Source organism: Tubulanus polymorphus, chromosome 1 (genome assembly GCF_964204645.1).
Source record: "Tubulanus polymorphus chromosome 1, tnTubPoly1.2, whole genome shotgun sequence".
NCBI lineage: Eukaryota > Metazoa > Nemertea > Palaeonemertea > Tubulaniformes > Tubulanidae > Tubulanus > Tubulanus polymorphus.
In genome coordinates this window covers 12,137,800-12,153,595 of record NC_134025.1, presented here as the reverse complement: position 1 = coordinate 12,153,595, position 15,796 = coordinate 12,137,800, and the positions used below count along the sequence as shown (strand labels likewise).

At 37.0% G+C, this 15,796-nt stretch overlaps 2 protein-coding genes across 4 annotated transcripts; one reads left to right on the top strand and one right to left on the bottom strand.

Annotated features, from left to right (window-relative positions):
* Positions 1-204: 204 nt before the first annotated feature.
* On the bottom strand, positions 205-14,065 carry LOC141904408 (organic cation transporter protein-like). 3 transcript variants are annotated; one of them, XR_012619139.1, is made up of 12 exons: positions 14,024-14,062; positions 7,608-8,284; positions 7,388-7,491; positions 7,114-7,268; positions 6,801-6,969; positions 6,537-6,720; positions 6,129-6,253; positions 3,509-3,723; positions 3,088-3,269; positions 2,859-2,991; positions 2,093-2,296; positions 205-403 (listed from the first exon to the last, which is right to left on the bottom strand). XR_012619139.1 is itself a non-coding variant. In XM_074793004.1 (11 exons), exons 2-11 carry the CDS (start codon positions 8,004-8,006, stop codon positions 2,208-2,210), a joined length of 1,755 nt encoding a protein of 584 aa, XP_074649105.1. In that variant the 5' UTR covers positions 8,007-8,076; positions 14,024-14,065; the 3' UTR covers positions 1,619-2,207. The 3 variants fall into 3 exon arrangements, 2 of the variants coding, with proteins under 2 accessions (XP_074649105.1, XP_074649098.1); XM_074793004.1 differs by lacking the exon at positions 205-403 and having other exon boundaries at positions 1,619-2,296; positions 7,608-8,076; positions 14,024-14,065; XM_074792997.1 differs by lacking the exon at positions 205-403 and having other exon boundaries at positions 1,619-2,296.
* On the top strand, positions 957-2,134 carry LOC141902550 (uncharacterized). Its single transcript, XM_074790369.1, has 4 exons — positions 957-1,011; positions 1,212-1,344; positions 1,570-1,644; positions 1,927-2,134. The coding sequence occupies exons 1-4, from the start codon at positions 963-965 to the stop codon at positions 2,132-2,134; spliced, it is 465 nt and encodes a 154-aa protein (XP_074646470.1). The 5' UTR covers positions 957-962.
* Positions 14,066-15,796: the final 1,731 nt, after the last annotated feature.

The window sequence follows — 15,796 nt, the reverse complement described above, 5'->3', positions numbered from 1 at the left end:
TGTAGCGGCCGAATCACTACAATAATAACTAGTGGTTCTTGGTGGAATGTGCCATCGGGATTATTGCATTTTTTGAAAGACTAGTTTATTTTTGAGAATAGCCTAAACTAAAATGGCAAAAGTGGAGTTCACCTCTAGCTTCCTTGAATTGATGATGTCATTGAAATAAAACTTTAATATCTTGCAATTTATTTCTATGCTCAGACACAACAAAGCCGTTCTGTGACCGTTTTGCATCCAAAAAGCTCACTGTCTTTTGGCCTGAATTCTGATACCGGTAGCGTCCTGGTTTGCCATGGTTAATTGAAATTCATGATGGTTTACTTTGAGGATGAATCTTTAATGTATCAGGTGGTTTTCTTTACCAGTCCACGCAATTGTGAACATTTGAGCTTCACCAGTCCTGTGGAAAAAGGTTTTTTAAGGAAAATATCAACATCTTTTAGTCTCCATATTTGAATTTTGTTATTACTGTCATACGAATGATCATCTCTCGCATGGAATTAGGATCAGTAATTTTATTGTTCTCGCCTTTTGTAACCGCAATCAATATGACATGTCAAGTTCTATATGAAAGCGGTTTCATGGTCATTGACTTCTACATGGTCACCATTGTGTGTTGAATATTGAAATCGTCCAGATCCATCATTTTCAGATAAAGCATTTCAGATCCAAGTGGACATATGGTGTCCCAGAACCTGTTAATGTTTGCGCATTGTAGCACTGAAACGGTTAGTAACAATGGCATCATTATTGACACGCTACAGCATCTGTTACCGCCCTCAGTAGGACTTCGTTTCGGTCGGTTGATCGCACGATGGCTGAAAGCAACCGCCAATCCTCTGTGACCGCATGAGCAGTGACCAATAAGATATATTTACTAATAAATGATTTAGTTGGATGAGGCGAACATCGATTAGGAAACATCGTGTCGACAGTTCTGTCCAGCGAATTTTGCAACAATGAATTATTTGGTGCTTATATTAGCAGCCACGACAGTGGTTTTCTTAGGTAAGCCTTCTAAACAACTTATTCTAGAACTTCTATAAGGTACCAACCAGTCCCGCTCGTTTAACCGCCATACGGTGAAATTTCATCAGCACTTACCATACCGATTTGGGCACATTTAAAGTTCGTTAGAACATTTTTATGATAGTTCTAAACGAAAACTGATTGATATTGCTGATCTAGCATTTTGGGTGTTGATGTAGATGTTCATGGTTTGCCGAGTTTGTCCGATTTAACGAACTATAAAAGCTGGTGTGGAGTGAGCAACACCGGTATGATAGAAAGAGACCCGACGGGAGGCTGCTGTAAGTGCTCTGACTCGGAACAGCAATGTAGGTGAGAATGCCTTTTGAACTTGAATCGATATTACGCTCATCTTTGTGCGCCCCTTTAAACCCACCACCCTTGCTAGGAACAAATCAGCGGGTTTGATTATTTAAAATGGAAAAAGAGTTGCGATGGTCGGTCGAATCAGGAGTTAGGAAGAATATATAAAATTGGTGCGCGATTGATTTTATGATGGTAAATTGTTGATCATAGTGTATTGTCATAAATTGTTAGGCAATGCTTAAAACCTGCTGACGACTTAGATGACGCCTGCCTTCAACACGATAAATGTGTTCATTGCAAAAAAACGTAAGTCAATTAAACATGGTAAGTCAATTAAACATTATTTTTAGCTTCGCAATTCTTATTTTGAATATCATATTATCCACAATTTTTTAATTGTCGAGTACAGTATACCTTATCAGGTTTGTGGGCCTGGGGAAAAAAGAACTTAGCATTATGCAGTTTTTTTTCAAAAGCACTGAGTTCACGCACCGGACTCAGATCGAATATCTAGGCTTGGACCGTAAAAATGAAAGAATATAACTGCTTAAAGATTTGAAAAAATTGTCGTGTGATTTCATATTTCAGCGGTGTCCCTAGAATACATTACTGTGAATGTGAAAGGTTGATTTATACCCGGGCAAAGAAAGCCCACTGCACCACGGCAAGTTGCATAGCTTATAGGATGACTGTTATCTTACTGTTCGGAAATTATCCATGTATTTGCGAGAAGAAATTCTTCGGTTTTACTTACTCAACAAACCTGTCGAGAAATTTTAAAACTTGTTATGATTAGATTGATGAAATACAGTGAATAGAAACGTAATCATGAACTTTCTTTATTCTGCTTGATTATCAGTCAGCACCGTTCAGGCTGTTGGGGGCCAATTGCACCTGCTGTCAGTGAATTCGTTCTGTTGAGGATCGTTTTGGTTGCTGTCAGTGGATGTTTTTTTTCCTATAAAAGAAAGAAAATCAATACTGTGAAATAATGCGTACGCCATTTTGGATTGGAAAAGGAATGGGCGTTTAGAGACGACGGGGAGACGATTGACCTTGATTCTGTTTGGGCCGAATTTATGGCTATAGATGTGCCCCAAGAACAACGCTGTACCACTGATCAAACGACAGTATTTGGGGAGCAGAAGGCCTAAACATGTATGGAAATTTAATGATAATAAAAATGATAGTGATAGTGGCAGTGGCAGTGGCAGTGCCAGTGCCAGTTCCAGTGCCAGTGACAGTAAAAAGTGACAATGACAGTGACAATGACAATGACAATGATATGAAAATTAAAGACTTCCCACGTAAATATTTTCAGAGTTACATAGAGGGGCCCTTCAAATCAAAATTCAACGTTCCCTACAGACTACTCGTGAACTTTTATATCGACGGTTTTGTTAAAAACATGCACAAATTGTCAGAGAACGAATGGTTAGATACCCCATAGATTGGTACGACCTACAGTGAATGAGAGAATTAGATGCTTGCTTACTCTTGCTCCTTGTCGGAGTACTAACCAAAGTTTTCTCCATCTGCGATCGATTCAGGAAGTCTATGATGATGCGTTTCAGGCAGCAGAAGTGTTAGAATCCCAGCTGTTAACGACATGGCGCCAAAAACTATAAACGGCAGTGGGCTCCATATCTTATTCTGTTAACAATAGAACTAAATGTTACTAATAATTAAAGAGTAGAATAAAAGCGTAGAATAATTCATTTTAATATTTGAGCATTCTCGTAATCATACCAAGTCAGTAATGAATGGAGCGACGACGCCTCCGATACGTGCGCACATGGAACCGGAACCGACCCCTACGTTACGGACAACCGTCGGAAACAGCTCGGCTGAGAACACGTAGATAATGCCGAACGAAGCTGAAATTGCGAATTTTCCTATCATAGCCAGTGCTGTTTTTACTGATTTATAATCTAAAAGAAATAACAAAATGAATAACTGGAAACATTTCAATTGGTTTCTAGTGGAAAAGCAACTCGGCGTCCGTTCTACAGAACATTTCTACAGCAAACCATTCCCATTTCGACAATTTGTAGCAATTTCGGAAGATTAAGGCACGACTTTTATTTTGGTATGTGAACTACCAGGGCTAAGTAACATTAAAATCGCATAATCTGGAATGATTTTTCAAATAAACCATTTTACCACCTACCGTGTGGAAGAGCAGTTACAGCTAAGCAGACGACACCGCCTAGAATGAGACACCCGGCTAACGGCCATCGCATCCCAACTTTGTTAATGATTAAGATGATGAGCAGATATGCCGGTATCTCAATTGCCCCAAATATAAAGGTGTTTAGGTATAAATTGCCGGCAAGTTGTGAACCAAGCATCGATAATCCGTAATAAACTAAACTGTTAACAAACCTGAAAAGTAAAAAAAAACAATGTACGTAATACAAGAAAATCAAAACCGGTGGACCTTGGCAAAGACATTCATGGCGTTCGACTCTGGGAAGCCAGGTCGTGGGTTCGAACCCCGTACATTACCGTATAGGTGTTCCCGGGAAAGACGCCAATCCTCAATGCTTACGTGCTGACATAGATGACACTTGAGCGCTTAGTAGCTGCTCGGATGTTTATTTATTTATTTATTTCTTCAATAATTTACGTCAATACCAGATTTATAAAATGACAATAGATAATTGATATGTTTTGCACATACATATATAAACTGATGCAAAATAACAGCGAGCAAACATAGAAACGCAGAGCTTGTAATATCAGCCACCCTAAAGGAAGTCAAGAGGAAATGAAATACGCACACAAAACAAACACATACGCGCACGCACGCAAACACACTAACGCATCATATAAACTTCGATCTTGGAGTATTTCACTCGAACGTCAATTGGCATAAAGAAATTGTTGAAGATGACTGGTAACTGGTTATTGACAAAGAGATAGATACATGCATTGTCAAATTTGAAAATTTTTGCAGTCTTAAATAGTGGTGAGGTATGGGCTCTAAAATTTTAAAGATAATGCGGACTGCTTTCTTTTGGAGGAGTTCTCTTAAGTTTTCTTAAGTTAGAAGGATAAGTGTTACCCCATACAATATTGCAATAGGCGAGATGACAATAAATAAACGAATAATACAACTGCAGTAAAGATTTTTTTGGACAAAATTCCATAAAGTCTACCATTATGCCAATGAGCAGTGATAGTTTAATAGTGCAGATGTTGTTAACATGTGACTTCCAAGTAAGTTGGTCGTCAACTTGAACGCCTAAAAATTTTGTTGTCGAAACTTGTGCTATAATATTGTTGATCTTAATAGAAATTGAATGCTTATGTTACGCACGACTGAAAAACATAAAATGAATTCTTTTTCAAATTTAATGAAAGCGTGTCTGACCTTGCATCACCAGCAAACATGATAAGATAAAAAATGCTTGATGCGTTTGTAAGGTCGTGTCCCCGGGAAAGACTCATAAGAAATAAAAATAAATTCTCGCACGCTCGAATTTATTTTTTGTTTTTTACTCACTCAACTTCAACCTTCGATCTGAAACAAGACTTATACAATTACTCTAATAATTCCATATATTAAAAGTGTGAGTAAAGTGTTAGCATGATAATTTAGATAAATAAGATCAAATATAGATTTCGAATCATCTTAATGAATAATACAAATTTAACGGAAAGCGCCGTTGAACATTGTATCGCAGTGAAAAGGGCGCTATAGAATTACTATCACTATTACTAAGGTAATCAAAGTTCTATAAAAACTATAGAAATATAAAACAACTGACTGTTTCAGACATAGTCGCCCTATCCCACAAACTTGATGACTAAAGAAGTTTCCAGTTTCTAGGCGCCATTGTGTGGCAAGTGAGGTGTTGCTAGTGTACAGTAGGATATGTAAGCTATACCAAACACAAGGTTGAATTTCTTAAGATGTCTGTAAACTGCATTATGTGACATACGTAGATTGTTTATTGTGACCGACAGACTGAAATTAACCACAAAATGGCCCCTAGAAACTGGAAACTTCTTTATTACAGGCATCAATCATCTAAATATTGACCTTGACCCTGAAATACCAAGCTTCTCTGACATCGTCAAATGATTCATAGCTGGCAAAGTTTCAGAACTAGCGTAGATGGGCTATGTTTTTCTTAAACCTTTTTTATCCCTGGCGGCTGTTGTTCATTAATTTCTTTTGACGAGAGTTTACATGGGCATAAACATAGCGACGTATCCATTAGTTAGTAATCTTTTTTCTATCGGATATAGGTAGATAGGGTTTAAAATAAAACATGATTTGTGTTATTTATACCCAAAATCTGTAACGCAGTTATTACTAAGCCAGATCAGACAGGAGGAATTGGTTAAAATCGGCTCCGTATATCCCACGAGGAAAAGCGACGAAAATTTTTTCTAATGGCACTGTAAAGTTCTTAACCTTCAGCCACTTCTGACTAAAGCCGTTGATTGATGGTTTAGAGCATATTCCTTTAGAGTCACTTGCCGGTTCAGACTGGAAGGTTATTCACCCAAACCGGAACCGAAATTTCAGAGTAAAAAAACCCGTTTTTGAAATAATTCGATCTTCTGTGTCCCTCAATTTCCGATTTCTGACCCAAGCTCTCGCTGTTTCCTTTCCCGGTAGAGTGGTGGTGGATTTGTAAAGAGCAAACACACAAATAGATAGAAGGTGGATACGCAAGCTGTAGTAACCCATCAAATGAACACTGCAATCAGGAGGGCCACGATATCTATCAATGACACAGGGAAGCATATTTTGTGACGGTATTGTGAAAACTCACCAATTAAAGCAGATATTGAGCGTTTTCTTGCGCATGTTTGGGGTCCGAACCAGGTCCAATACGGTGTATTTTGCGCTTATAGGTGGTGCTGCAACTGTTTCATTTCCGTCGAGTTTCGAACACAACTGGACAACAAAGGACAATGATTGTCATTTCAAATTTGTCAAATTTTCAAATCTTCAATCATCGTTGAAACAATTTATTTCCTAAGATGTCGTATCAATTCAGCATTTGTATCGTTCAACTTGCAGGATCCCTATTAACAGAGAGCTAATTTTTCAGTGGCAAATGGCTGCATATACTTTCTATTTAAAAAAAAACCAAATTGTGTAATAAAGCGCTATTCATTTAGAAATTTTCCCGAAATCGCGCATTGTTTTAAACGTTACATAAAACTATTCATTTTACCTCGTCATTTGTGACGTCATCGTGGTTATTTATATGGTGTGACTTCACACAGTCCAGCTCGCCTGCCACTGTTAGATACGGCGTATATTCAACTCCGTTCATTTTCGCCACTTTCAGGATGATATTCTCCGCCTCCGCTTCTCGACCATTCGATAGCAACCATCGCGGAGATTCCGGTAGTATCCTAAAAACCATAACGAATTAGTAAAATGAGATTTGATTTAGATTGATTTTAGATTCAGTTTTCAGAGAAGTTCTGCGCACCAGTAGTATGAAAGAAAAATGATATTTGGTGATGATGAAACCAGTAGTAGATAGTCATAATCCCTGATGAAATAAGCGATTCCAGGCAACAGCATAAAGCCCAGTGCAAACCAACCTTGATATAATATCCCAGTGGTTGTGCGGGCACTAGGGCCGATCATCTCCATTGCTACATAAGAATATAAAACGTATTTTAGAATATATCTTAAATTGTAAAAAAAAGAATTTGTATTCTAAATAGAACTGTTGATGTTGTGTTTTACTGGCATTTTTAGGTATGTCCAGCTATAAAAGCTTTTTTATAGGAACTAACCCATCACGAAGGCCGTTATGATTGCTCCAGCGACATTGGCACCAGTTAGCATTCTCAATGCAACAAAGCTCCAATACTCGGGAGCAAAGCTTGAAACTGTTCCTGTCAAAGTCATTGCCATTAAACATCCTACTATTGTTTTGTGTCGACCGTATCTGTAACCAAACGTTTTGAGAATTAATTCTCTTTGAAAAGAATACCTACAGTATGCGTATGGTGGCTAGTTCCCTCTTTCTTAAAGATGGAATAAGTAGAGATTCATCGAATATATCACCTGTCTGATATGCTTCCAAATACAACGGCGCCTAACATGTAACCAATCATATAAATCGTCTGCGACATCGGAAGTAGCCATTGTCTCGAGCAGACGAGATTCCACTTAAATCCACAAAGAAATTAGAACAAAAATGTCGTATGAAGAGAAAATTACCCGTGCCATATTCAGCCGTTCAACGCATCATAAACCCATCACATTATTAGTTCCAGTGACCTACCTCTGATCCAATAGTAGATGATATAACGCTCGTGTCGTGTTCCCAGCCGTTACTACACCCAGCCACCAACGTGTGGTTTTCGTCAACCGGGTTACTGAAATCGGTTGCGGCGCTATAATTCCGGACAAACTGTTTGCATTGGCTGTATCGCTTAACACCTTGCAGAGTTTCTTTTGGTATGCTTTGTTTGAGACGTTCCTTCAATCCGACTGACGAGCTCAAGTTGGTGAACTCGGGTATATGGCACCAGTGGTCAAGTTCGGCGGTTAGAAATACTACGGCCAAAGTTTGTAATCCAACAGGAATGCCGACTAGTCCGACTAATACGTAGAATATCTTCTGATACAAGCCAAACTCTCGAATTTCAACCAAGATCTGATCGAAATTGGCCGCCATCATGAGGTGAAACTATGAACAGAACCCGAGCTCCTTGTATACACCGCCGGTTCTTTCGCTAAACACTGAAATTCTAATAGAAAATACTGATATCGAGAACTGTAGTAGAGATCATAAAGAAATTGCGCGAGAAGAACTTTTTTTGCGGTAGTTTAGTCCTGCGCGATACCAGAGGCCTACACCAGACACTATCCCAGATAAAATAATAATTGTTCTGTTTACATCTGGTTGGTACCTAGGCGAATAACTATCCATGAATCAAGTCGATTCTCGCACGGCACCTGAAAAACCGCGAGTAAAACATTCATTTGATAACTCCAAGGTTCTGGCGCGCTGCTTTTCTTCTTGCATTCGACACCTCAAAGACTCAACTGGCCCATTATATATGTGGGTAAACCAGTTCGTACCACAACAGAGATGCTTACTTAGTGAAATTTTCTAGGTCGTTTGCAATATCCTGATTCATTGATGATGGCATCTGCCAGTCAATTATAATCAAAAAGGCTTTTGCAAGCAGGAAACTTTAATCTAATTGTGTTCTAAAATCTATAAATAAATCAACAAAGATACAATGAGATGATAGTTATTTTGGTTGTCGCTACTGCACAATGGGGGTACCCGCAGTGCTATTGTGGCGATCGATGATTCCACTCATGGCAGGCGAGGATCCGCCAGGTTCGCTAGTGGGATGGTCATCCGCGTTCGATTTCCTTCTACATTTCAATTAAATCTGAATGAATTTTTCTCTTAAATGAATCAATTATCTATGAAAACTATATCGATATCTGATAAGAAGAATGAAAGAATATCATATTTGGTAAGTCCTATGGATTCAGGGGTCTAAAAATCCAGTTCAAGGTTCATTGAAAATGAACTAATTTTGAAAACGAGCAACCTACTGCTCGTCGCGCCATCTAACGGGATAGCTGGTTTTGCGGGTACCCCATCACAACACTGGCGAAAAAACCGTGGAGACCACGAGTTTTTATTAGGCTAGTAGTTCAAATGTTTTGATTCGTTGGCCATGAACCTCTGGCACGTAATCGCAAGCGGTTGTCGGGAAAGATATTCAAAAAATTCGAACGCAAACCGAAATGGTCTTTAGCCTCTGGGAAATTGGGAATATAGGTTTTATGGATTCTAAAATATTTCAAGATGAATTGAATTTCTTGACATGCGGTAAAAATACCGCAGTCCTTGGTTTCACATCGTCCCTGCTCTCGATGGGGGTACCCGCACCGCTCGTGTGACAATCGAGGGTTCCACGTATGGCAGTCGAGGATCCGCTAGGTGTCGCTAGTAGATAGTCGGTCTTCTGTGTTTGATTCTTCTAACATATCAACTAAAACTGAATGAACTTTTCCCTTAAATGAATCGATAATTTATGAGAACTATACCGATATCTGAGTAAAAAAATGAATCTATTGTATATTTGATGGGTGCTGATAATATATGGATTCAGGAATCGAGAAATCCAGTTCAAAGTTCACTGAAAATGAACTAATTTTGACATCGGAAGACATGTTGCTCGTCACGCCATCTGGTGGGATGGCTGGTGTTGTGGGTTTCCCATTTAATTGTTGCATTCGAAAAACCGGAGAATCACCAGCAAAGATTTGCATTTAATTTCCAAAATGATATGTAGATGAAGTTTATCAAGCAAGGAACTGTAGATGATATAAATGCACGATTAAAACTATTCAAAAAACGTTTACGGTGGGCCAAAATTGGTGGCGGCGTCCCTGGATTACCTGATATCTGTTTTCGGGGTTTATTGGGAGCCACATTACTGAATAGCTGTTGCTTCAGTTCAAGTAGATAGCTATCAGTGTGCAAAAATCACTGAGATAAACACTAACTACTGAAGTAAAATCGCTATGTTACCGCTAATAATAGATAGCGAATACGAAATACAAAACAGAAGTATCGTGTAAGTAATAACTGTAACCAAACAATAATTCTTGCTGTAAAGTGGTATTTTACTGAACTTGGTTTCATGATTCCTACTGCTAACTAAAACATCGAGAAATATTTTACCTCGGTGAATTCTAGCAGCAATCAGAGTTTAGACTATAGACCAGGATATACTGCAAAGCTGTACGTCAGAAAAAATGGTGCCATCTTTTTTGAACCACCATACTAAATAACGTTTCTTTGCAGAGTTTTTATAGCGACAAATTGGCTATTGAACTTGTTGATTGAATTTTAGAGAATTATCGGTATAAAACATAAACATATATGTTCAATTCGAGCATGAAATTGGTCTACGGATAACTACGAATCGAGAATCAGGCCGATAATTCTACTTCAAAAGCGTGCGATCAGGGTAATATTAAAGGCTGCCTTCTTAGATCATACAGCCCCCATCTTCAAAAACTTAGGTATCCTTACTTTTCGAGCAATCACGAAATTTCAGTTGTGCTCTTTCATATTTAAATTTAAAAATTCACTACTGCCAAACTCGTTTTCAGATTAATTTTCATTAAATTCTGACTTTCACCATCATCATACTCGAAACCGCCATGCATTCAAAGTAGAACAATTTAGAACCAATCGAAAGAAATTTTCAGTAAAAGTATCAGCCCCTTTACCTTGGAATAACTTGCCTCACTCACTGAAAATCATTGGATCAGTATCCCCCTCCAGTTTTTAAATGTGCTCTCAAACAGTATCTCCTTAATTAATGTTTCGATAACTTTGCCAGTCTCTGCCATCTGGCACTTAAATATTTTCTGTGTGAATGTGGTGTGAAAGAGAGTGTGATTGGGTGTACGAGGGGGGCATGAACATCATATAAACCTTAACAGGTTTCTTCATGTTTTCCTCCATCTTGAATTTTTTTTTTATTTGTATACTTTGTACGATTATTATAATTCAAAATTGAAAAATAGAATTATACATGTATATAATTATATTGTATATAAAGGAACTTGAAGCCTATACAGGGCCGACGGAAGCGACATTGACCCGGCTCATACCCGGCGCCTGTTTTCTTCTCGGGAAAATTTTTTTATGGTTGCATTTCGAAGCCTCTGGAGTATATGAAAGTTGGGGGTTTCATACCAGAAGTATGAAGTATGAGGCTAGGTAGGTTTTGGGGTAAAAATGTTGGGTAGAATGTATTGGGTAATTTTTTTCTATATAAATGGAGGAAAAAATAAAGTCAAATTGTTGATAAAAATAAAATATTATGCAAATATTGTAATAAATATGTTAGTAAATCAAATATATCTTTTCATATGCTCTTTTGATTCACACGTTTCTGGTTCATCTAAGTAAAAAGGTAAAGATGATGACGGTATAAGCTTTGAATCAGCGATCGACGGTAGCGAACGAACTCCCTACAACTTTCAAAGTCCCCTTCAAAAAGTCAGTGAAAAACAATTTGGGTCAAGATTTCTCGAAATTTGGATACATACAATTTTCACGTATTTTTTTTTATGAGAAAAGCGAATCACGTACCCAGTATGCGTGCATTTATACCCTGCATTGTGCATTTCCAATGGTTGTCATGATGTCACTGGGGGATTATCAATACTATTTTAGTACTTATATATTTATACTTTTTTATGCTACCGTTAAGAGGTTTAGTATAAATACTATGCCACCAGTGACATCAGTATGGTGAATAAAACGAATTTATATAGTGTCGTCGGTAATTTCTACATGGAAATATCTTCTCGTCTGTATATTATCATATTTTATATATATATATATTAAAGATTTAAAGATTTTTATTTGAATTATGTAACCTATCATTTAATTCGTGAATATATCTATGATTTCTCAAACTCTTTTCATTTTTATATCTTTTATTACAAAAAAGACTTCACAAGACTTATTTCACAAGACTTAATATAATCAATTCTATATGATAAATAATTCATGTTTTCTTTTAATTCTGTATACCTAATTTTACAGTTATCATAGAATTCTAACAACTGTTTTATACTATAAAATGAAAATGAAACTAATCCTGTAAGCATAATAATTGATTTAATATTCTGTTGATTTTTATAAATAAGGTGTAATATTTCTAATACCTTACTCTCACTCATTTTTATAGTTAAAATAGATGAAATAAATTAGATTAAAAGATGTTGTTTTAATCCTCTAATTCTTTTAAATCGTTAAATTTTTTATGATTTTTCTTATTTCCATTTAACTTCTTTAACTTTTTACTCAATTTTATATTTTTATTCATTAGATCCTCACTGATATTTTCATAGTAAAAGTAAAGTGCAGCCAATATTAAACCTCCAGCAACTAAATAATGTTTCAAATCACTTTTTCCAATAGGAATGCTGAAACCATCCATTTAAGAAAAATTAAAAATTAAATTAAAAGTAATTTGAAATATCTTATTTTGAATATTTAGAGTTGAATTATTATTTTGAGTAATGATATTTGAAATTTTCCAATTACTCATACAGCTTAATCTTATTTCAATATATATTTATTATTCTTTTCATAATTGGTATGTTTAATTGTCTGATAATGCTTTGATTTATGTGATTTTAAATATTTACCTCCGCAATAACAATACACTTTCTCATTAGGATTGAATTTTCTAAATTCATCATCTAAATTACATTGAACTGCAACATCTTTATATGATTTATCATTAACTGATTCACTTTGAATTCCCACATCTTCATTTGGAATGTCAGGGATATATCTTTTTCTTCTGCTCTGAAAAACATTACATAACATTCTCTGAAAGGGCAATAACGTAAGTGTAAAAATAGTGTTTTATGTGAATTTTCATCATTAAAAAGTGATTGCATTTCATCTGTAATCATTAAATGTTGATCTATTTCTTCAAATGTTGTGAATTTTGGAATTATTGTATTGAATAAGATTTTATCTTTATCATTCGATAACTCTATTGTTAGATAATGATTTTTAAATATTAATTCAGTAATATCTTTTACTTGAAAACGGAAACGTGCAGTTTTAATCAAATCTTTAATAGGAATAAAATTTCTAATTGTAAAATATTTTTCTAATTCATCTCAATCGATATCTTTGAACTGTAGTATCTGTTCATTCATTTATTAGTCATTTCTTTATTAAAATTGATATTTTCTTCAACTCGTTAATTACTCGTTACTTTTTATATTGAAAATAAGAATTTAACGCATATAAATATAAATATTCACTGTTTTAAATATGAATCATTTCACTCACACTTTACTCACACTTTTTATATTGAAAATTGATTTTTTATCATTCGAAATCTATATTTGATCTTATTTTTCTAGATTATTATGCTGGACAGTAGTACTTCTTATTTGCTTCCATTTTAATATCGAAATTTTTTATTAAAATTGATTTTAGAAGTTATTCATATTCATATACATGAATATTTTAAGAGTAATAGGGGTAATAAGGGGTTCATAACAAAGGTTGAGGGGTCGAAAAATAAATTCGAGTGTGCGAGAATTTTTTTTCGACCCTTCGACCTTTGGTATGAACCCCTATTACCCCTATTACTGATGACTTCACGATGGTGGTATAGAACTGTCTGCAATAAACAAATGTCCAAAGTTCAAGATGACGACACCAAAAGAAGCCATCGGAGGTCTCAATCCAGGGCAATGGGGGGGGCACCTCAATAGCCCTACGCAAAGAACGCATACTTTCGGATTCCTGTCCATCGCTAGTCTCAGAATTATCTCAAGGTGAAATAGAAAGGGCACTATTATCAGTTTACTGCCATCTCCTTCACGGTCTGGCCTCAGGTCCCTGGGGCCTTCGCGATCCTAAATAACGTAACGTGGGCAATCAATAACTCGAACGATGACACACCTCGCATTTATACTACTTACTATTTAATTCACTCGAGTACAAAAGACTCAACTTTGCTATTCACAGAGAAAATAAGAACAACAAGCTAAATAATTAATAGTGACAATTAAATCATTTAAGCCAGAAATATATGTACCAATATTCCTCTCTATCTTTATTAATTTGATATTAAAGTACGAGAAAATGAGAAAGAAGGGCATAACACTTACCACACACAGTTAAGCAAATTGGCCTCCCTCCTCGACAAATAGTAAATGGAAGTGCATGGATTTTAACTATAGCCTATGTATGAATACTGAGAAATATTAGCCAATGATCAAAGAGAAATATTTGTGTATACAAGTTCTATCTGATGAACAAAATGACATAGATGTCACTAGCTGATTACAATATACAGCAAGAAAACTATTACATGAAACAGCCAGAATATTTAAGAAACTGACCTATGTCCAGTAGAATAGTAATAGAATAGTAAATGCTAAATCAGATAGATGGCACTTGAGTATTCAAAGTGTAAAACCGGATCTGGGATCTCGAGTGAACGAGAAGTCACACAGCTGATGATGACTACCTCTGTACTGAATGGCATAACACTTACCACACACAGTTAAGCAAATTGGCCTCCCTCCTCGACAAATAGTAAATGAAAAAAGCATCGTGACAATGTAAATAAAACCCGATGAAGACAGTATATTCGTAAGTGCACAAATATGTATTCAATATTCACGTGCCTGTGCCACTTTCTTACTGACGGTCGATCAATGCGCATAGCACTGTCCGTTTGATTGCGACGCATCCACAGACCTACCTATGCACTGTATATTAGAAACACAAAACTGCTCCCGTGTAAAAACTTTTCCTTTTAGGCAAACTCAGCACCAGATGTGAAGTACCGATTGCGCTCCCCTTGACGGAGAAACCCATCCTCATCGGAGCTGCACCGTCGATGTCATAAACTACACTTCGGATACCCAAGGACCATACTCTCATCTGGAAAATTTGCGTTTCGAAATGTGCTTCCTTTCTATCTAGTCAACACGCGGGACAATCAACTTAGAGGACTTCTACATCAACATCTACCCGAGAAAAAAACCACAATAAACTATCGGACTATTTACTATGGAAGACCTCAGACGACATACAAGATATGAGATATAACATACGAGATATGAGATGCAACATACGAGATACGACATATGACACACGAGATACGACTTATTTACAGTACGGGTGTCCGTCCGCTAGCGCCACCGCAGTGTATGTTTTTTCAATATTTACTGCATATAAATCGTTTAACATGGTGACGCGTACAGTCATCGTCAATTATATGAAAACCAACATAGTCAACATTTTATTCAAACCAGAAATAGATTTCTTTTGGATAATGGACACCTGGACCGGACACAACGATATTAGGCCATACTGTGAACACCCTGGACTAGGCGCGCCGCCGGCCGTTCCTCTCCCGCGGGCGACGAAAAGTTTTTCAAATCACAAAACTAAAAAGATATCAAACTGTTCAAGTTCATAATATTATGCTATTTCTTGTCTTCCTTTGGTCTTAAAACGGCCTGGTGTTCAGGAGCCGGGGTTCCGGTTACTCAATGCCTGCAGAAAAAATAACTACTGTTCACCGCCCGCCGTAACCGCCTGCTTTTCTGCATCAGAAATCAAAATTCTAAAAAAAACTCCGCAGCCGGAAATCCCGGCCCCCTTGTACCCCTCCTCCGCTGTTTGACACCCCTGCCTGAGTTCTTGAATCCCAAACAACCTGGGAACCCGTACATCGCCCTGGTATCCAGATTAAGAACTCCCGTGCTCTCTCTCAAGGTTTGAAATCCCCAGCTAAATTCCATCCCTATCGAGCTACTGGGGCAGACTGGTGAGTCCACTAGACCAGCCATTGAGAGTCGAGACTGGCCAGTTTTCGCTAACCGCCAGGGCAGTATGCGGTACTGTCTTTCTGAAGCCATAGTCTGGGG

Excerpts from the sequence above, each read along its gene's own strand:
- LOC141902550 (XM_074790369.1), top strand. The coding sequence starts at position 963 with ATGAATTATTTGGTGCTTATATTAGCAGCCACGACAGTGGTTTTCTTA. Across the intron at positions 1,345-1,569 it reads GACTCGGAACAGCAATGTAG|GCAATGCTTAAAACCTGCTG; the intron begins GTGAGAATGCCT and ends ATAAATTGTTAG. Across the intron at positions 1,645-1,926 it reads TGTGTTCATTGCAAAAAAAC|CGGTGTCCCTAGAATACATT; the intron begins GTAAGTCAATTA and ends TTCATATTTCAG.
- LOC141904408 (XM_074793004.1), bottom strand. The coding sequence starts at position 8,006 with ATGATGGCGGCCAATTTCGATCAGATCTTGGTTGAAATTCGAGAGTTT. Across the intron at positions 6,254-6,536 it reads ATGACGTCACAAATGACGAG|TTGTGTTCGAAACTCGACGG; the intron begins GTAAAATGAATA and ends TTTGTTGTCCAG. Across the intron at positions 2,297-2,858 it reads CGCAGATGGAGAAAACTTTG|GAAAAAAAACATCCACTGAC; the intron begins GTTAGTACTCCG and ends TTTCTTTTATAG.